Source organism: Desmodus rotundus, chromosome 3 (genome assembly GCF_022682495.2).
Source record: "Desmodus rotundus isolate HL8 chromosome 3, HLdesRot8A.1, whole genome shotgun sequence".
NCBI lineage: Eukaryota > Metazoa > Chordata > Mammalia > Chiroptera > Phyllostomidae > Desmodus > Desmodus rotundus.
The window spans coordinates 12099232-12119661 of record NC_071389.1 but is presented as its reverse complement, the minus strand read 5'-3'; the positions used below and the strand labels follow the sequence as shown (position 1 = coordinate 12119661).

Sequence of the window (20430 nt, the reverse complement as noted above, 5' to 3'; positions counted from 1 at the left end):
AGACACAGCTGTCTCTAGCATGTGGGAGCAAGTGTGTGTGTGTGTGTGTGTGTGTGTCAACCTGTGTGGCTCCTTTCCATCTTACACTCTCAGTGTCTGAGTGGCTGTGTCAGCACCGGCAGAATGAGAAGTGTGCTCCTTACCTCTCCCTCCTCCCATCTCTCCATTATCCCTTCTTCTTTTATCTTATCCCTCGCTGTTTCCAGTCCTGTAGCTGCCTTTTCAGCCTCTGTTCTTTCTCTCCTTTTCACCCCGCTTGGTTTTTGGTCTTTGCCTCCTCTGATCCCCATCACCTTGGGGTCCAGGGCATCCCAGCCCATGATGTGATTATGAAGTTTAGAAAGGGAAGTTTACTGGCAGCCCCCCTCTTATAGCTGGAACAGGGGTCACGTAGCTTTTGTGCCAGTTACATGGCTACGTTTGCTTTATTTAAACATTGGAGGAACAAGGGGTAATGGGCATGTTGTGGAAAATGACCAGGATCAAAAAGCACAAGGATGTGAGGGCCCGGAAAAGCAGGAAAGGAGAGGGTGCCGGAGGGAGGAATCTGAAGGCGGCAAGGAAGGCTTCAAGGGGGTGGCGCAGCCTCTTGTCTCCTGGCTCTTCCCTTGGCTGCTGCTCCCAAAAGTCATTGATTGCTGCTGGTGCCTCCACCCTGGCCTGAGCCTGGGGCTGAAGATCATGGGAAGAGACCTGTAAAGCAGCTCTGGCCATCTAGCTCATGGGCCACCCCCGTAGGCCACAGAGCTCCTGTCCTGGAAACTGCTGTGGCTCCCCACTGCCCACAGGGCAGAACCTAAATTCCCTAGTGGGACCTTTAAGGCTGATCCCAGCCTGGCCCTGGCCCGCTCCTCTGGAAAGGCGTACCAAAGGGCCCTAGCTGCTGCCGCTCCTCTGTGCCTTTGTGGGCTGGTCTCCCTGCTGTCACATCCCTCCTCTCTCCTCTCAGATGTTGCTGCGCCAACCTCTGCCCCCCGCCACTCCCTGGCTCCCAGCTCTTTGTACCAGCTGGTCGTCTGGCAGCCCAGCCCAGGGCACAGAGGTGCCAGTGTTTGACCTAGGGCGGGATTCCTGTAGCTGTTTCCCCAGATCTCAGTCCCCAGGGAGGCCTTCCTAGTCAGCCCTGAACCCACATGTCACATCCTCCTCTGCTTTATCACCATCTAGCATATTCCATGTCTTACTTATTTTAAAAAGATTTTATTTATTTTTAGAGACAGAAGAAAGGAGGGAAAAAGAGAAGGAGGGTAACATCAATGTGTGGTTGCCTCTTGCATGCCTCCTACCGGGGATCTGGCCCCGCAACCCAAGCCTGACAGGGAATCGAACCTGCAACCCTGTGGATCGCAGGCTGGCACTCAGTCCACTGAGCCACACCAGCCAGGGCCTGTGCCTTACTCATTTAATGTCTTTCTCCCCCATGAGAATGTTGGCTCCGTGAGGGCAGGAGGGAGTTTGTCATTTTGTTCAGTGCTCCGTGTCCCCTGTGTCCCCAGTGCCTAGGACATTGTCTGGCACACTGCAAGGGCTCGGGACGGGTTTGTCCAGTGAAGGAGCTCACTGGCTCTGATGGGAGCACTGTGGCTCCACTGCTTGGGACCCAACCCTTCTCCCTTGCCCTCTGCAGCCTTCTCTTCCGTGGGGCTTCAAGCCAGGCACCCTGGGGGCCATGCAGAAGGCTGGGGCAAGGGGCCGGAGGGCCTCAGACTGTGGCCCTGCCCCTCACCGGCCCAGGTGCATTACCAAGTTTGCCCAGGTGGGTGGGGCTGCCCCCCCAGTGTGCTCTGGTGGGTGGGGACTGGGTAGCAGGTGGGGGGGGCGGGGGAGGAGCTGTGGGGAGGACCTGTTTCTGTGTCTTCCCTCCCTGACCCAGGCTCTGGAATGTGTGTGCACTCACAGATGAGGAAATGGGGGCACGGTGGGGGGGGGGCGGGGCTGAGTGGTAAGACTGAGGCCACCTGCCGGGAAAGTAGTCACTGTCCACAGCTCCGCCCACAGAGCCGAGTGTGTTTGAGGGGGCATTTGGAGGGTGGGGGTCAGGAGCCATGAGCCTGACTTCCCTGCCTCCCTCCCACCCCCACCTACCCCCAAGCAGTATGTGGGCTCCTTCCCCGTGGACGACCTGGACACCCAGGAGAGCGTGTGGCTGGTGCAGCAGCAGCTGTGGGCACTGAAGGTAGGTGAGCCACGGAGGGTACTTCCCTGGCGGGGATCCCACCTTGATCCGCCCCACCCTCCAGTCATGGAGATGGAGCAAGTAAGGCCCAGGGTGGGGCTACAGCAAAGCCATTCTGAGCCCCCGGCCCCCCAGGCTCCTGGAGCCGCAGCCCTTACGCCCAGGGACTCTGTTCCCTTAGGGAGATGAGACCTGTTCTACAGGTGGAAGTCACAGGTGGGACGTGGGGGGGATGGCCTTGGCTGGGGGGTGGTCTGCCAGGAGTCGTTCATACTTCCCTGACTCCTGGGGGTCCATTGTCCAGGGCTCAGATCCCTGGTAGGTGGGGGGGCACTTGGCTGACCAGCCCCTAATGACTGGTACTGAGGCTGGGCAGGGCAGGGCCTGGGAGGGCCTTCCCCCCACCAACTCTCTCCCACCCAGGACTGTCCCCGACGCCGGGCTGTCATCCTGAAATTCAGCCTCCAGGGCCTCAAGATCTACGGCGGGGAGGGTGAGGTAGGAGCCCTGTGGGTGCAGGTGAGGGCCAGACAGGACAGGTGTCCTACTCCCTCAGGATGCCCTTGCCTCCACCCAGGCCCTGCCCTGCCCCTTGAGCCTCCCAGCCTGCCAGCCTGCTCAGAGCCTTGGGAGTCCTCTCCATAAGGAGCCTCCCCCAGGGCATACGCAGTAGGCAAGTTCCTTACCCATCTCGCCCCTGATCCCGGCCCTTTGAAATCTCCTCCAGGCACTAGCTCCTGGCTGAGCATCAGGACCGTCCAGCCCCATGATGCTTTTGTGGTCCCCAGGCCTCTAGGTGGGCCTGCCCAGCAGGAGCCAGCAGGCTGCGGCCAGCCTCCCAGGGCTGTGGAACGGGAGTCCCTGCTTCACTGTTCATTCTCGTGGGACAAGCCAATGTTTGCTGAACACCAACTGCATGCTAAGCAGCCCATGCCACACAACTCTGGGCGCCACTTACCTAGGACTGGTGCAAGTGCTGTCCCAGAGCTGTGCATTGAGGGGGCCCTGGGGTCAGGTCCCGTGCCACTTGCCCGAGGTCTCACTGACCCCACCAACAGCCACCTCACAGGCGTACTATCGCACATAACACTTGTCACAACAAGGGCTCAGAGAGCTATGCTCACCTGCCCAAGACATACAGAGAGAGACCAAGTGGCAGAGCCAGGATTCAAGCCCTGGCCATCTGACTCCAGAGACCAGGAGTGCCACCCCATGGCCTGCTGCCACCTCCTGTCTGTGACCCCACGGGCCGCAAGTGCTGTGCCCCTCGGTTCCATAACGTGGGCATGGTGATCCCAACCCGCAGGTTGGCAGCAGGGATCAGGAGACAGAAGCCTGGTGGCCGTGGGAAGGATGAGGGTTTCAGTTCGAAGCAGGGTCTGGGCCGGACTGAAGGAGGGAAGTGTTCTCCCCAGAAGCTGGGTGGGCCCTAAACTGAGTGTGCAGCCTGGAGAGCAGGCGCGGGAGGCCTGCCAGCAGGTGTGGGGCCCACGGGGCTGGCACATACTGGGCTGGCAGCCGCGAGGCCTGGCGGGGGCTCTCACAGGGGCTGGTGTGCCTCCCCAGGTGCTCCTGATGGCGCACGCCCTGCGGCGAATACTCTACTCCACCTGGTGCCCAGCCGACTGCCAGTTTGCCTTTGTGGCCCGAAACCCCCAGAGCCCGGCCAGCAAGCTCTTCTGTCATCTTTTCGTGGGCAGCCAGCCTGGAGAGGTATCTGGGGCCCAGGCAGGGGCCCGGCACGGGGCTGGGGTGCAGGGCTGCTGTGCGTCAGTGTGGTTCCCAGGGACTGAGAGGCCTTAGAGGGCTTAGCCACGCTGGTCAGGGCCTCTCCGGATGTGCACCCATCACCACACAGGCTGGCTCTGCCCCCTGAGGACTCACAAAAGCAAGTCAGTGGCTTCAGTGGGCCGTGAGGACTAGGCCATGCACTTGGAGGTTGAAGGGTCTCCTTGCCACACCTTTGATCCTGCTGTTCTCCCTACCTGGAATGCCCTTCACCTTCTCATCCTGGCAAATTCCGGCGTGCCCTTTAAGGCTCAGCCCACGTGTCTATGCAGCCCACTTTGACTCCTCTAGACTGCCCCTCCCTTCTGGGGTCCTGTGACATGAACCACACTCTGTCATCATTAGGTCTGTCCCTAATTATAGACACTGGAGTTCTTTGACAGTAGAGACTGGGTCCAGGGCCGGTTCTTGGCGAGTGGCTGGGCGGGGAGATCCCGGAAGTCAAAGCCAGTGCGACCACCTCGAACAGAACAGCGGAGCCCTGACAGCCGATTGTTTAGCAACCAGAGGCGGGTCCATGGCCGACCCATAGCAAGCATTAGCCACCACCCCTGTACGTCAAGCCTTTTGCTGGCTCCTGGAGTGACAGGTGGCCGGGACGTGGCCTTGGATCGTCTGGAGCTCATGGCTCCAATGTGTTGCAATGATGTAGGTGGTGGTATTGTGCTGGGCCTGTGCCGGGGAATCTTTGCGCTCCATTTCATTGAAGGAGCAAAGGGAGGTGGGGATGAGAAACGGAGGACAGAGACGCCATGTTCTGCCCAGGGTCACACGCAGCTCCTCAGTGACAGCCAGGATTGGATCCCAGGTTCTGTGACTCCACTCCGTGGATCCCAAGAGGGCTTGGGTTCTTAGCCACTTCTCTAAGAGGGCCCTGGCCTAGTGCACAGGATGGGGTGGTGAGCCCAGGGCGAGGAGCACGTTTAGCCCAGGTATTCCCAGCTCCGAGCATGACGCCTGGAACAGAGTAGATGCTCAGGCAGGGAAGGCTGCATGGTGGTGAGGTTCCAAGGGGTAAGTGGGAGTTTTCCCTCTGAGGGGGAAGAGCATCCCAGGCCATGCCCCTATGGCAAGTGGGTTGAAGCCTAAGGAATTCCCCAGGAGACCTCCCTCAGTGGAGCCCCTCCCTCCTCTTCCTAGGTCCAGATCCTGCACCTGCTGCTCTGCCGCTCCTTCCAGCTCGCTTACCTCCTGCAGCACCCTGAGGAGCGGGCACAGCCTCAGCCCTGTCTGGGGCCCACGGGGGACGTGCCCCTGAAGTCCCTGTCCAGCCCCGGGGCCCGCCCTGGCCTAGTACAGGAGCCCTATGGCCGTGATCAGCTCTCAGAGAACGTTTATGCACTGGTCTCCTTACGGCGGCTGCCAGCAGAGGGGCCCGTGGGCAGCGGGGTACGTAGCACGCCAATCCGAGCCAGGGCAGTGGACAGGGAACTGGGTGAGGGTTTGGGGGTTATGTATGGGAAGGAAGGGGGCTTCACCTGACCTCACGTGGCTGGTCCTCAGAGTCTGCCTGCTCCTCTGGGCCCCTCTTGGTGCCCTAGAAGGAGCTGCCATTGTTGGAAGGCCGCGGGGGTGCCCGCCACGTCCGCCTTGGGAATCCCTACTGCTCCCCCACTCTGGTGCGCAAGAAGGCCATCCGCAGCAAGGTGATCCGCTCCGGGGCCTACCGCGGCTGCACCTATGAGACCCAGCTGCAGCTGTCCGCCCGCGAGGCCTGTGAGTAGCACTTGCACCCCCGCCCCGTGCATCCCTGGGGCACCAGCCTGTTTGCCCCTGTGGGAGTTGGGGGCAGGGGGGTGCGTCCAAGTGCCTGTTCCTACAAGGCTGTGACTGCGCCTCCGAGCAGATGCCTGTGCCGTGGGTGGGTGTGTTTCGTGTCTACATGACTGAGTGTGCATCTAGGTCTGCGTGCCTGGGGCTTGCGTAGGTGATTGTATAGCCTTGGATGCACTTTAACCGGCCAGTGGCTGTGAGTCGGGGGTGCTCGTGTGGGTGTGTCCTTCGGAGGGCTGGGTGTGTGCCTGTTGGTGGGGAGGGGCAGGCTTGGTGAGGAGACAAGTGTGAGGTCAGGGGGCCTTTGGGGGTGGGGTGGGGTGGGGTGGGCTGGGCTGGGCGGGTGAGACAGCCTCACTCCCTCTGACCCCTGGGTGGTCTCCATAGTTCCTGCTGCGTGGGAGAAGTGGCCCCGGGGTCCTAGTGGCTCCTTGTGCTTGGTGGAGAGTGAGGGCAGCCTGACGGAGAACATCTGGGCCTTCTGTGGCGTCTCCAGGTAGGAGGGGCCAGGCCTGGCTGAGCGCCCATTCCCTTGGGGTGAGCAGGGAAATAGGCTCCGCCCCGGCCCCCAGCCCATAGGGTACACATTCCAGTACAAGGGCAGCGGGCTCCTGACCGCAGGCCAGAGACTTGGGCCACAGTTTCCTCAACTCTAAGGTGGGGATAATCAAAGGACCGTCCTCGCAGGGCTGCGGAGAAGACTGAGTGAGGCAACTCAGATGAGGAAAGGCCTCAGCCGGGCAGAAAGCTCCCTGAATGTCAGGCCTTTAAAACTCCTCACTGGATCTTGAGGTTGTCAACTAAGGACCCCCTAGAAACCTTTCAGAAAGGAAGTCTAAAAGCTTCCTGCCCTTGGGGCCTTCCTCCGGGACAGGCACTGTGGTCACGATGCCGTGGGTTGGCATGCCATCGCCCGGGGAGCAACTGAAACTGGGTATGGACCAGAGGTCCCGCCTTCAGCCTCTCCCTCTGTCCTCCCAGGTCCAGTGCCCTCGCCCTGCTGCGGAGAGATGTGCTTGGGGCCTTCCTGCTGTGGCCTGAGCCTGGTGCCAGTGGCCAGTGGTGCCTGTCGGTGCGGACGCTGTGTGGCATCGTGCCCTACCAAGTCTACCGGAACCACCTGGGCCGCTATGGCGTGGAGGTAAAGAGCTCTGACGATCCACCCTGCCCCTTGCCCTCAGGCCCCTCCCTTTGTAACCGCTGAGCCCACCTCACCCTCAGTCCAGCCCCCATTGGCTCTTCCCACCTTTTCACGCCATTGAGCAACTTCGTCATTTTCCCTGCTGGCCCCACCCAACCCCACTTCTACCTATGGCCCCTCTCTCCAGGGGCTTTCAGAGGGTTCCACTAGCAGAGTCTGGGGCAAGTGTCACGCCTCACATTTCTATAGGAACCTCGGCTTTTCAAAGCCTGCTTTCCCACACCCTAGTGCACGTCTTAGCAGAGGAGGAAGCTGACCCCAAGGGTAGGGGCTGACTTAAGCTCTTCCAGTCTCTAAGTTTCCAGGTCTGGAGTCTAGGCTGATCGCAGGTTTCCAGGGACTGGGATGGGTGGGCGCTTTTTAAATGTGTACCCTCACCTCCACGCCAAGCGTCTTAGTCCTGTCCAAGCTGGGAGGAAAGAGAGAAATGGTGTCTGGCTCTGTTCTGAGGAGGACAGCAACCTCTTGGAGCTCGAATTTCTTCCTTTCCTTTAAGTGGGGCAGGGGGGTGGTTGGTGCCCAGCACCATGCATGGGAAAGGGAATGCTGGACTGAAGCCCCTTCCTCCCCCAGCACCTGCCCGCTGAGTTCCCCAGCCTGGAGGCCCTGGTGGAGCATCACGCTGGGACTGAGCGCAGCCTCTTCTGCTCCCTCGACATGGGCCGCCTGAACCCCGGCTACGAGGAGCATGACTGTAGGCCCGAGGGCAGGCCTTCCCGGACACTCCGGCCTCTTAGCCATGCCAAGTCGGAGGCAGAACTGCAGGGCCTGGGCTAGGAGGCCAGCCCCCACTCCAGCAGGCCCTGCATCACCCTGGCCTCTGGGCCTCAGCAAGCCACTCTGCTTGCTCTTCTTCCACCCCACTGGTCACCAGTTCCAGCCAGTCACTCTGCCCCTTGGACCAGTCTTCTGTCACTTCGCTGATTGTGTGGGGGAGCCCTGAGATTGGGGATTGCTGGTGGCTTCTCATGTGACATGCGGCCCCTTGAGATTACAGGAAGGGCAGGCATCTGTGAACTTGCTGGGTGACTTTGGATACTTGTCCTCTCTGGGCTTCACTGGAGCTTTCTGGGGTGGGCGGGAAGGCTTACTCACAATGGAGGCGTAGCCCTTCCCAGGAGGCTGGGCCCTGCCTGACTGGGAGTCTCGAGAGAGCTCCTGACTGAGGGAGGGGTGTCTGGAGAGGAAGTTCTCGCTTGGGCAAAGGCCTGGGGATGAGCCACCCCAGTGAGACACACAGAGATGACTGGAGCCTGCGGGCTACATCTGGGCTGCCTGTTTCACAGGCCAGCTGAGGTTAAGGGAGTCTTCCCTTGAGCTGTGAGGAATGGGGGATAGAAGGAGCAGGATGGATGAAGAGCAATGCCACCCAAAGCCCACATGTGGGGTGGAGACCCTTGTGCAGAAAGGGGCGTGAACCATTGACGGGGCAAGGTGTCGGAGCGCATTGCTCGGGAAGGCTGGTTTGTCTACTCAAAACCACAGGGTTGCGATTCCTGCTTACTGGGGATGATTGCCCCCCCTCTGCCTCTGCTCCCCCATGTGCCTGAGAGCCACCAAGACACACACATACACACACACACACGTTGCACTTCGTTTTGCCATTTGACTGGGAGGGGCTTGCAGTGAGCCACAGGCTTAGAGAGGTGACGACTGGCATTGTCCTTAGCATGGTGCTGGCCCGGGCTGCCGGGAGCCACCTCACCTCCTTAGGCAGCTCCACTGGGGATGGGGCGGGAGCAGAGCCATCCAGTTAGACCTGACGTGGGCCCTGCCGGACAGGACTCGGCCTCGGTGGGCAGAAGGACCCCCGACAATGACTAGTCTAAGGCGCTGGTCCCGCACTGCCTGGCGGGTCCAGGTACCCCCTTTGTAAGCCAACCTGACAGGCCCACATCTACTGAGTGAGGGAGCAAGTCCACTTGGGGTGAACTGTTTCTCAGGCAGAGGCCTACTCGGGAGCCTGGGGGCTGCTCTCTCCCCCTTCTGGGAGCGGGATGCGACTGTTCAGTGCCTTGAAAGTAACCGGCTTCTGACTCCTGGGAGGAAGATGGCAGCCCCAAGAGAAGAGAAAGGGAGGATTCTTGGAATCCCCAGCTTACAGTCCACACCCAGGAAACGGTCTTAGTTAGGGACCTTGTCATTCTTGCAAAAGGCATTGGAGGAAACTGCCCTTCGGGAGCTCCTTTCACTGGAACTGTACTGTTGATTCTGTACTGAATGCGAATGGGACTCCCTTTCAGCCATTTCTGTCAGAAGCCATCTCTGTGGGCCAAGGCCTTGTCCCTAGTAGGAGCGCCCGGTCCCTCCATTTCCCTGGCAAGGAGAGGGGTTGGTGCCTTATAGCACTGGAGCCACACACTGAAGGAGACCTGGTAACTGGCCCAGGGCTTAGGCCAGAGCTCGCTTCCCTTTGTCGTGCGGATTGTCTAGGTGTCAGGGATGTTCCCAAAGCACTTTCCCTTTCTTTGCACAGCATTTATCGTTCACGTGGTGCGAACAGGGCAAGGCTTTTCCACCCACGCGTACAGATGCTCCAGTGTCTTAATTACAGATCATTCTCTTCCAACCAGCACCACCTACGTAGCCCAGTTCTCCTTACTGTATGTATTGGAAATAAAGTGCATTTCTTTGGATTTTCTAGTACGGACTTTTTCTTTGAAAGGTGAGGTCTCTGTCCAGTTTTCCTGTTTTATTTTTTTGTGCCAACATACCTCCAGATAGTGCTGGATGGCAAATCAGACAGGTCCTGTCCTCAGAGGCTCAGCTGTCCCAAAAGGAATCGGTATGTTCAGATCATCTCTCGAGAGCTGCTGAAAGCCTCCAGCGGTTACTTCCCATAGGAAAAAAGACTCAAGTCCTCCGATCCACTCTGGCAACTTGGGCTTTCCTTCTGTTCTGCAAAATGCCACAGGACCTTTGCACAGTCTGGACAGGTCTTGTTCTCCGCACCTTTTGCCTGGTTAACTACCCAACATTAGCATCTCAGCTTCTGTCACTCTCAGGAAACCTGCCCCCCTCCCCCCTGGGGAGGGGCAGTAAGGTTCCCTTGTTGGATGTTCCATAGAACTGTTCCTTTAGTTTGTAATTACTAGCTCATTTAGGGATTTTTGCATGTGGGAGATTTGTCTTTGGTGTGAACTTCCCCTGCTGGATTGGACCATGGGCTCCAGGAGGGCAGGGACTGGGCTGCCTCCCAGCGCCTATCCCAATTCCTGGCAGGTAGCTGACGGTGTTACTGGAGGGACTTGTGCGGAGTCACCAGAGATAGGACAGGCAGTCTCTGAAGCTAAAGAGATTTTGGCTTTCAAAAGTTGTTTTTGTTACTTAATCTTGTGTCTTAGAAAAAGCGAGGGGCAGCGGTAGAAGGAACCTTTCGTCTGCCCCAGGACCGGTGATACGTGCTCCCCTGTGACAATACAGGGGTGTGAGGAAAAGCGAGGTCCTGGTTGCCTTTCTATGTAGGTCTCTAACCTCCGCATGAGGCTCCTCCTCTTATATCTGCCTCAGAGGTGGAGTCAGGCCTGGCCTCCCCGTGTCTGAACTGGGGCTAGGACTATCCGAGACGACAACGGCTGTGAAGCGCCTCGCACAGCAGGTCGGCGCTCCAGCAAAGCCAATGGGGCTCTGCGTGAAGACAGCCCACGCGTGGGCTGCTGTCGGGCGCGGAGAACGCTCGGACGTTCTCCAGCGCCACCTGTGACGTCACGGTGTTGCTCAGCAACCGCGAACGCCACGGTGTGAGAGGGCGGCTAGGGGCTCGGGTCCTGCGACGTCGCCTGCAGCGCGGATCCCCCACTTCCCCCGCCCGGGCCAGGCCTCGGGGAAGGGCGAGCCCGGGCGCGGGAGGAGGCGGAGACCCGGCTCCGGTCCTTCGACTCCCCAGCCGCCCCCTTCCTCCTCTCGGAGCGCCCCCAAGAGACCCGTTTCCCTTCCCCCACACCCGGCCCGGCGCCGCGGCCCCGCCCAGGCCGTGAGGCCCCGCCCCCTGCGCCTGGCTCTCGCTGCGTCCCCTGGTCGGCGGCCAGGGGTCCCCTGCCTGGAGGCCGTGTGTCCCGGCCGCGGCGTCCACGTCGGGCCGCGCCCCCGGGGACCCCTTCGGCGCGCCATGGCCTCCGAGTCGGTGAAGGTGGTGGTGCGCTGCCGCCCCATGAGCCAGCGGGAGCGGGAGCTGAACTGCCAGTCTGTGGTGACGGTGGACTCCGCGCGCGGCCAGTGCTTCATCCAGAACCCCGGCGCCGCCGGCGAGCCCCCCAAGCAGTTCACCTTCGACGGCGCCTACTACATGGACCACTTCACCGAGCAGATCTACAACGAGATCGCCTACCCGCTGGTGGAGGTGAGGGCGCCCGGGAGGCCGCCGCCTCCGCGGACCGGCCGGGCAGGACTTGGGGCCGCCCTGAGGGGTCCTGAGGGACGGCACTGCCCCCAAGCCGGCCAGAAGGCCCTTCTGGAGACGCACAGGTGGACGCCAGCAGGTTGGTCTGAAGGCTTCCGTGCAGGCGGGAGAGAGCAGGAACTCGCCTGCTAGGTCTGCGTCCAGGTCTCCGCTGCCCCCAGTGCCTCGGCTGTCCTCACCCCCAGCCCTCACGGCCCCTCGCCCGCAAGAACTCCAGCCCCAAGACCACCTGCCCTCCCCCCTCATCTGAGAGCCGCAGGGCTTCTCTAAACGCCCCAGCCACTTTCCTCAGCCTCCTCCCCTCCCAGGAGCCCCGGGTTTCCCCCCCACTCCCCCTTGCCCTCTCCCTCCCCCTCCCCTCGCGCCCTCCATCCTCCCCTCGCCCAGCCCCTCTGCTCTCCCCTTCCCCACCCCCTCCCAGGCTGTGGCCTCTGCTTTCTCCCGTCAGCATTCAGAGCCCTCTCCCTTGTCCTCCTCCCGCTTCCTGAGAGGCAGTGGCCGGTACAAGCCTGGGGTGGCGAAAAGGGGGAGGGAATCTCGCCAGTTCCCTGCTTTTGCTTGTTTGAGCTTCATCACAGGGGAGACACACACATTTCACAGATGGGGAGACTGAGGCCGGCGGGGAGGAGACTGGCCAAGCTCCCTCGGGGAGTCTGGCGGAGGTGGGGCTGGAGCCTCTCGTGCCGTCTGCCCGGCAAGTGTTCTTTTCTTCAGCCGACACATCCCCAGCCTCCGGCGAATCACTAGTTAGAGGTGATGTCACAGGTGGTCCCAGGAAACAAGGAAAAGTTTGGGAAAGGCTGCGTGCACCCTCCCTCGCCTGAAGAAACCAGTGTAATTTATTTAATCCAGCGTTTCCTAAGTAGATTTGAGCACGGAACTTTTTGTTCTGGCTGGTGGGCCACGTGACATCCCAGAACACCAACTTTAGCTGCCCCATCTCTTCCTCCAAGAAAAGTCAAAACCCTGGGGCGGGCTGAAGAGTGTCTTCCCAAGACTTCGTGGATATATGGAGCTGGAGTCATCATTCATGATGGGGAAACTGAGGCCCGGAGCATTATCCAACAAACGAGGGGCGGTTTCAGCTCCTAGCAGTGCCTGGGGTCGTGCTCCATTCAGTTGTCTGCCATCAAGTGAGCAGGAGCAAATCACGTACAAAGCCCAAGTCAGGTGGCCCGGAGCCCCCACAGCGGCACCATTAGGACTGGGCGGCTGAGTGCCCGCCCTGACTCCCGCTGCTCTCCCGGGGCTCTGACCACCTCCAGGGGCCTCCTGCCCAGAGACCTTCCTTTCAGGTCCTATTGCACTAAGATTCCCAGGACGTCTAACTGCCCCTTTCCTTTCCTCTTTCATTTCCTTTCCCTCCTCTCCCCTTCCCCTTAAATCTAGGCTCTGTTCCTGATTTTCCCTGTCATTGGGTGACCTCTTAGACTCTCCGCCCCAGACCCACCTGCAGCGGAGCTCCTCCCCTCCACTCCTGGCCTGCTGGGCTCTTTCCCAGCTGGTGGCCTTGCGTAGTCTCCCCCTACTCCCTCCTTCACACCCATGGCTTCAGCGTCGCCTCCGGTGACCCACCCAGGGGCCAGGTGCCATGACTTCTGCCCTGTCCAGACTGAGAATGGTGGGCCTGGATTCCAGAGACGTTGAGGCAGTAGAAGCCATAGATTTTTGGCCTTTGGGGAGGACATGGAGCTGTTCATTTTGGAGGGGGAAGAAAGGGGGCGTGAGGCAATTTAGGATTGATGCTTTTTATTTCAATTTCAATACTTAGGTATTTAATGTGAAGTAGAAAAATATTTAGTGCATCCAACCTGTAATGCAGTTTCATGGGAATTATTGCTGAGGGTGACATCAGGTTAAAAAGAGAGTGAAATCACAGTTGATTTCATGAAAAATCTCTTAGTAAATAATGGTACCGGAGAGGCGGCAGGACCCGGGAGGTAGTGCAGAGTGGCTGATGCTGAGAACTTTGTCCGCGCGAGAACTTGTCCCTGGCCGGTCTGGAGGTATCTGCCCATGGATACCTGATGTTTTTGGTGATGTTTTATGTTTTGCCTTAGAAATGTGCGTAGGTTGTTTTCCACCTCACGCCGGGGCAGTGCTGTTCTGCAGAACGCTCCGTGGTGGCGAAATGTAATGTATCCGGGCTGTCCAGTTAAGTGCCCACTGGCTACAAGTATGTCGCCAAATGGACGGAGTGCTACCGAAGAATTGTAATTTCAAATTTTCATTTAATTTTAAATAAGTTACGTTTTAACAAGCACATGCGGCTAGTAGCTCGGGAGCCTTCCAGTCCAAATATAATGTGAACCACATGCATAATTTAAGTTTTTCTAGTAGCCACATTTTAAAAAGTAAAAGGAGACAAGCATCATTCATCTTAATAATGCATTTTATTTAACCCATCACACTAACATATTATCACTTCAACAAACATCATAGATGTTATCATCATAATACCTACTAGTGAGCTATTTTACATTCTTCACACGAAGCCTTTGAAATCTGGTCTCTTTTACATTTATAGCGCATCTCACTTCAGATGCCCAAGTGTCACTGGCTAAAATGAAATGAAGCACAATACAGTTAGTTGTGTTTAGTGGAAAAACATTTTACACTGCTTCAGTTTTTAGGTGTGAATTAATTAAACTAAACCAAAGTAAATTCAATTTCTCCGTTGCCCCAGGCACATTTCCGGTGGCTGGGAAGCGGCTGCCCTGTGGGCAGTGATCCTTCTGTTGGCTCCTCTCTGGGTTTGGGTGACACTTATACTCTGGGTGCCAAACCACATTGCTCCTGGGACATCCTGTGCCCCTGGCTCTGAGGGGCCCAGCTGGGGCCCCTGGTTAGGGGAGGGGCGTGCAGCCCCCGGCCCTCTGATGAGCTGCAGGAACCCACCCACTCGTGGTCAGGGTCCCTCGGACAGGGGACAGGTGCTTGTCCAGTTCTGCCCATTACAGTGAGGCCTTCCCTCAGAGGAGCTGTGGGTTGCGATTTCGGTCTCCCTTCACCAGCAGTCCCTGGGGTCCCGGAGCCCCTTTGTGGCCTGTCTGCAGGGTCTGGGAGCAGCCCTCTGGACCCATGTTCTGACACTGGGCTCCTTCTCCCTCGTGCAAAGTTCTAGAACTTGTGTCTTCACGTGTGAGGTCAGGGACTGGGTGTCAGCCTGATTCATCACTCTGTCCCCCGTCGGGGCACAGTGACGGCACAGGGAAGAGAGTCAGTACCTACAGAATGAAAAATGCATCTGTGAATGAGGAATGACCAGGGTGCCACTCACCTTCCTTCCCAGCTTCATCTTCCATCCCCCTCACCCCAGCCCCTCACCTCTGTGTCTTTGCTCAAGCTGTCCCCTCAGCCTGGAATGCCTTCCTCTTCTGTCCTTGTCAAAATCCAAACCACCCTTTCAGTTCCCCCAGTTCTGCCTACCCAGGAGGCTGTGCCAGGTTCCCCCTTCCCTCTCCTTGCCCAAGGCCTGCAGTTCCGACTTCACACACGCCTCCGCTTGCCTTGTATGGGAATCACTCCCCCACGAATCCAGGCAGACAATCAGTGAGCTCGGCTGCATGCCAGCTCCCCTCGTGCCAAGTGCATGCAGTTCTCAGGTAAACCTCACAACAGCCTTGATGGAGGTGCCGCTCTGCCCCTTTATTTCAGAGGAAACTGACACTCACTGTGCCTGGGTAAGAACCATCCATGGGCACACAGTCAGTAAAGGGTGGAGACTGATTTGAATGCAGGGGGCTAGGCTCCAGGACACACGCTCTTAACCACACACGGGGACAGTTTCCTGCCCCACCAGGCAGTGAACTCCTTGAGGACAGAGCTGGTATTCATCTCTACCTGCCCACCCCCAGCCCAGAGACAGCGTGGTGGGAGACCCAGCAGGGGCCCTGAGCCTGCGAGGTAGGACACAGCCCCGTGGGCCTGGGCCTGGGCCTGGGCCTGGGCCTGGCTGTGCAGAGTCAGCTGAGCCCTGGCATTTTGGTCCTTCCATGCAGGGCGTCACTGAGGGCTACAACGGCACCATCTTTGCCTATGGCCAAACGGGCAGCGGGAAGTCCTTCACCATGCAGGGCCTGACAGACCCACCTTCCCAGAGAGGCATCATCCCCAGGGCCTTCGAGCACGTTTTCGAGAGCGTCCAGGTATGGGCCTCGTGGAGGGAAGGGGCAGGGCTGGGGCTTGGGGCCTGCAGGCTCCCCAGCCGCTACTACGGGTGGTCCCAGAGTACGTCTGACTGTGCAGTGCAGTCAGAGTCTGAACGGTGATGAGAGAAAACTGAAAACCGAAAAAAGGATCCCCCACTGTTCCAACTTTTTTTTCTCCTGCCATTTTTGGATTTTAACATTTCATTTGGATACTGTGACTTCAAGAAGTGGTTGTGATGATCAACTTCCTTTTTTACTGAGCAGTTGCTACAGGCCAGGCCTTGTGCAAAGCCCTTTATTATCCCACCCTGGCCCGGGAGGTGATTATGTTCGAGATAGGGAAGCTGAGACTTGGAGCCCCTGTGGGTTGGGTCAAAACCAGTCACCCAGTGTCCAGGCTGCTGGCGAGAAGTGCCCTGGAGACATTTGTGGGAATTTGCAGAGATTCCTGCAGCTGGGAAATGGCAAAGTGGGGACTGGGATCCCGGTCAGCTGCAGAGGCCACTGTACCTGCACCTGGGACTCATCTGGTGACCCACAGGAGCAAGAGCTCCCAGGGCCAGTGCTTGGTCCAGGCCTCACCTGTGGCCTCACTTTACCTGAACAGTGGGGAAGCCTCTCCCATTTCTTTTCCTTTGAGGCCTGTAGAGACAGCATTAGACAACAGCAATAGGAGAATTACGCCATTCTGGGAAGCCCGACCTCCCCCAAGCCCGCATCACCGTGATCTGGCTGCAGTGGGCTCCGGCGGCAGGGGCAGGGCCCGCAGCAGGTGCTCAGGTGTCTGTCTTTGCTCCCTCTGCCCATCCCCTGCAGTGCGCAGAGAATACCAAGTTCTTGGTCCGGGCCGCCTACCTGGAGATCTACAATGAAGATGTTCGTGACCTGCTGGGGGCAGACACCAAGCAGAAGCTGGAGGTGGGCGCAGACATGGCATAGGTGGGGGGGGGCTGGTGAAGGGGGGAGGTTGGCATCACGTGGTGGTCCCTCAGAAAGACAGGAAAGGTATCCTGAGGGCACAGGTGCTGGTTCAGACTACAGAGGGGACTTTTGAACTTGAATTTTAGAGTATCCTCCAAGTCTATGACACAGGGGAGGGGTTAATGGGCCTACCTCTACCACACGAGGGGGGCTGGACCTTTCCTGGGGTAATGCCACCTACATCTATTGAAATGGACTTTTGTAATAGATATCATTTGAAAAAAGGGTCCCACTTCTAAGAAATTATTTTGAAAATCTCTAAGGGCCTGCAAGCTGAAAAGAAGGAAGTAATGATTGTCATTGATTGAGAACTTACTGCTCACCGACTGCTTTAGGCACATTATCCCATTTAATACAGTGACCTTGCTAGGCAGATGCTACTTTCCCCAGTCCACTGGCATGGGAAGGGAGGTTTAGAGAAGTTAATTAACTTGCCCAGGTTTCCCACGGCAGTAGGTGGCTGAACTTGGATTTGAACCAAGGTCTGTCTGGCTTCAAATGTCCTGAATGTCAAACATCCCATTTTACAGCTCCTACTGGGCTCAGATTCGGGGACCTGGTTTCCTTTGAAAGGGGTCTGCTGTGGGTGGGCCTGAGGTTGCAATAATGCCACCTCACAGAGTTGCTGTGAGATTCAGGAGGCTGATGAGGCGGGCTGCGTGGTGGAGCGGCGGCGCACCGCAGGCGCCCGGCGCACGAGCTGTTTTGGGCCGTGGGGGTTCTGAGAACAGGCAGGGGTATGACCTGCGGCTGCATGTGGAACCCCGGCGGGGAGGAGTCAGGACTGATGGGCACGTGTTTTGTCAATTGTCCTTAGCCTCCCAGGAGGCTAGAACCAGAATGAAAGAACACCATTTTCCCAGCAAATGAGCAGGACTAGGTGCTTTGAGGGGCCTATGCGGACAGGCAGGACTTGGCTGATCCTTTGGGGAGCCCGGCAAGGTCAAGTGACCTAGCAGGACTGGACAGTTGGTGGCAAGGCCACCAGGACCCTTGGACTTTCATCGTAGTGTGTGGCTTTGATTACATACCCTCCCTGGGACTCTTTAATTGCTGAGTGGGGCTGATCAGGTCCCAGGAGGAGAGGCCAGTGGGGGTAGGCACTGGAGGCTGCACCCCAAGTCTGGTGCTTCTCAGCTGGCCAAACAACAACCAATGGGGTCCAAAAGGCCCTCGAAGGAGGTTGGCCCACCTCCTTCGGAGTCAGAGTGACTGAGTTGGGGGAAAGTCAACCATTAATGAGCATCAGCCCTGGGATGTTGCTGTGGAGATTCCCGTGTTACAGGTGAGAAAACTAGGCTGGGAGAGAGGGTCACTGGGCTCAGAGGTCACAGAGTCAGGGTTGGACATTTTCTGTGACCCAACTGCTTAACTCTCCCCAGGCCACACGCCTTGACAGACATGGGGCCAGGGGCGGGTGCAGAACCCCTCCCCACCCTCTGGGCACTCCCTGTCCTCCAGACTGGGCAGGGCACTGGAGCCCCCATGTGGGGGCGGGGCTGCTTCTCTGCCAGGCTGCAGCGCCTTCTACTTGCCTCCTAACCCCCCACTTGCCCTGCTTCACTTGAGGGGCTGTGAGTCCCTCTCTGACTGGTGACCACCCCATGGCCCAGTGGGACAGCTCAAGCTGCTGGGAGCCGCTGTCTTGAAAAACTCATTTGTACCTGTCATATCTTAAAAAAAAATCCCTAAGAATATGAGCTGGAAAGACCCTTAGAGAGTTTCTAACCCAACCTTTTCCTGATACAAGTGAAGAAACTGAGTCTTTGGGAGAGGAAGGGACGCGGCCAAGGTCACAGAGCAAATGACTAGTTGTTGTACCTGCATTTGTGCGATCTGCGTGGTCAGGTGCCTTCTTCCCAGTATTTAGGGGTCAGCAATATAGGAAACGCCTGGACAGGAAGAAGGCAGAAATGAGTTCCAGTTAAGGGAGGGACACGTTGATTCACTCATTCAACAAAAACTCGCTGGGTGCCAGGCCACAGGCTGCAGCAGGTCCAGGCTGGTGTGAATTCCCTCCTCCCCACCCGCCCCTCCCTCCTCCCGCGCAGACCAGGACCCACCCCCACCCCTTCCTCTGCTTCTCCCGAACACAGCAATGCTTTGCTGTTTCGGTGCCGGAGCCACCAGCCACCCACCTGGAATCTTTCTCCTCTCTCCCCGAGCTGGAGCAGCTGTCACACCTCAGCCCCCAGACAGGGAGACGGGGCAGAGGGGGTGCATGGGAGTTGCTCCCACGTGTCAGCCCTTAAAGGCCAGCTTTCAGGATCAGGGTACCCGGACCAACCCACACTGGGACAGCAGGGGCCCTCCTCCCCTTCCTCAATACCTGGGCCCCTAGAATGAATGGCTCAGTCAACCTGGCCCTGAGGGGCCAAGGGCTGGTACTTGCCCCAGCTGGGCCGGGGGCCTTGGGCTTGGTGGGCCAGGCTGTCTGGGGGGTTGCCGGTGACAGATGCACTGAGCTTCAGACCGGGGGTCAGATGGGCTCTCATGTAAACCTCACAGCAGCCTTAGCAGGAGGTGCTGTTTGTACCCTTTATTATAGATGGGGAAACTGAGGCTCGTTACACCTGGGGAAGACCAGCCTAAAGACAGTCAAGTAAAGGGTGGGGACCTGATGTGAACGCAGGTGGTCAGGCTCCACAGCACGGTGCAGCACCTGCCCATTGGTAATCGGTTATTGGATCAACTAAGGCCAGCGAGAGATTTTGGGAGGCAGAGTTACACCTCCCGCCTCAAAACCATGAACGATCATGGATCCCAACTCAGCACTGGGTGGTGGAGGTGGACCCTCGGGGGCCTCTCCATTAGGTCTGGTACCCCGTGTCCCAGCAGAATGTCAGCACCACCCCCTCCAGGGGGTATGTCCTGGCTCTAGATCAGGGTGGACTTTTCCTGCTTGTGTACCAGCCCCAGCCATGCCACATCCTAGCTGGTTGTCATGGCGACTGGGCAGCCTTGCAGCCAGGGGAGCAGTTACCAAGGAACAGGGCACAACCGGTGGCTGGCACTCCGTGCCTCCCCAGCTCTGTGGTGGGTGGAGGCAGCAATATCAGGGAAGGGGTGGAGGGAGCCAGGGATCACGAGGTGGGGAGCAAGCTTTCTTGGGTCTAAACATGGCATGGGGGTGACCTCTACATTCTGCTCATGAAAGACGGATTGTCCTCACCCTCTTCATGACCTGTGCTCACTGAGCGCCCCTGCAAGGACCCCCAGAACTTTCTATTATCCCTATTCCCTTCTTAATCCTCATAATAGTCATGAGAAATAGGATTTATTATCCTCATTTTGCAGATGAGGAAACCGAGGCCAAGAGAGGCAAATTGACTTCCCCAAGTAGCAAGTGGCAGAAGCAGGTTTCCATCCCCTGCCTGTCTGAGTAAATCAGAGCAGCCTCCTTCCTGAAGCCTGGGCAGCTGCTCACTCACCTGGACCTACTATGCGCCAGGCAGCCTTCTAGGTTATTCCTGGGAGTGTGGCAGTGATCAAAAACAGCTCCTCTCAGCCCAGCCAGTGTGGCTCGGTTGGTTGGGGCATTGTTCCATGCACCAAAAGGTCACGAGTTTGATTCCTGGTCAGGGCACATACTTAGGTTGTGGGTTCAGTTCCCAGTTGGGGTGTGTGTCGCGTGTGGGAGGCCACCATCAATGGTTCTTTCTCTCTTTCTGGAATCAATATTTTTTTTTAAAAAAGCTCTCAGGCACACAGGCAGGTCTGAATGAAGCCACCAGGTGCTGCTGAGGCATCCAGGGGCTTCACCCCAGGCTCCGGGTGCAGGGTCTCCTGCTGCTGCTCTTTGTTCCTTCTTCACAGCTGCCTCCTAGGTCAAGGTCGGCCCTTGTCACTTCAAGCTTTAGTTACTGCAGGATGCTCCAGCCTCTCTGCATTCCTTCCCTTTGGACCCTTCCACTGTCCGTGACCTCATTGGTGCCCTGCCACTAATAGCTGTGCGACCTTC

General features: G+C 58.1%; 2 protein-coding genes across 4 annotated transcripts in view; both read left to right on the top strand.

The window, feature by feature from the left end:
- Positions 1–1669: 1669 nt before the first annotated feature.
- SH2D5 (SH2 domain containing 5) lies at positions 1670–7715 on the top strand. 2 transcript variants are annotated; one of them, XM_024554078.2, is made up of 9 exons: positions 1670–1756; positions 2096–2176; positions 2600–2674; positions 3743–3889; positions 5105–5353; positions 5506–5680; positions 6125–6233; positions 6719–6878; positions 7512–7715. In XM_024554078.2, exons 1-9 carry the CDS (start codon positions 1670–1672, stop codon positions 7713–7715), a joined length of 1287 nt encoding a protein of 428 aa, XP_024409846.2. The 2 variants fall into 2 exon arrangements, with proteins under 2 accessions (XP_024409846.2, XP_024409845.2); XM_024554077.2 differs by having other exon boundaries at positions 2093–2176.
- A 3284-nt stretch (positions 7716–10999) lies between these two features.
- Positions 11000–20430, top strand: part of KIF17 (kinesin family member 17) — a 39062-nt gene continuing 29631 nt past the window's right edge. For both annotated transcript variants that reach the window (XM_045190972.2, XM_053921236.1), the window contains exons 1-3: positions 11000–11277; positions 15339–15485; positions 16305–16406. In XM_045190972.2, the coding sequence (XP_045046907.2) occupies positions 11047–11277; positions 15339–15485; positions 16305–16406 (480 nt within the window). In that variant the 5' untranslated portion in view covers positions 11000–11046. The remainder of the gene's footprint in view (positions 11278–15338; positions 15486–16304; positions 16407–20430) is intronic.

Bases quoted from the DNA above. Each gene is read 5' to 3' on its own strand.
- SH2D5 (XM_024554077.2), top strand. From the start codon at position 1,670: ATGCAGAAGGCTGGGGCAAGGGGCCGGAGGGCCTCAGACTGTGGCCCT. The intron at 1,757-2,092 runs GTGGGTGGGGCT...CCTACCCCCAAG, and splicing joins GCATTACCAAGTTTGCCCAG to CAGTATGTGGGCTCCTTCCC. The intron at 6,879-7,511 runs GTAAAGAGCTCT...TTCCTCCCCCAG, and splicing joins TGGGCCGCTATGGCGTGGAG to CACCTGCCCGCTGAGTTCCC.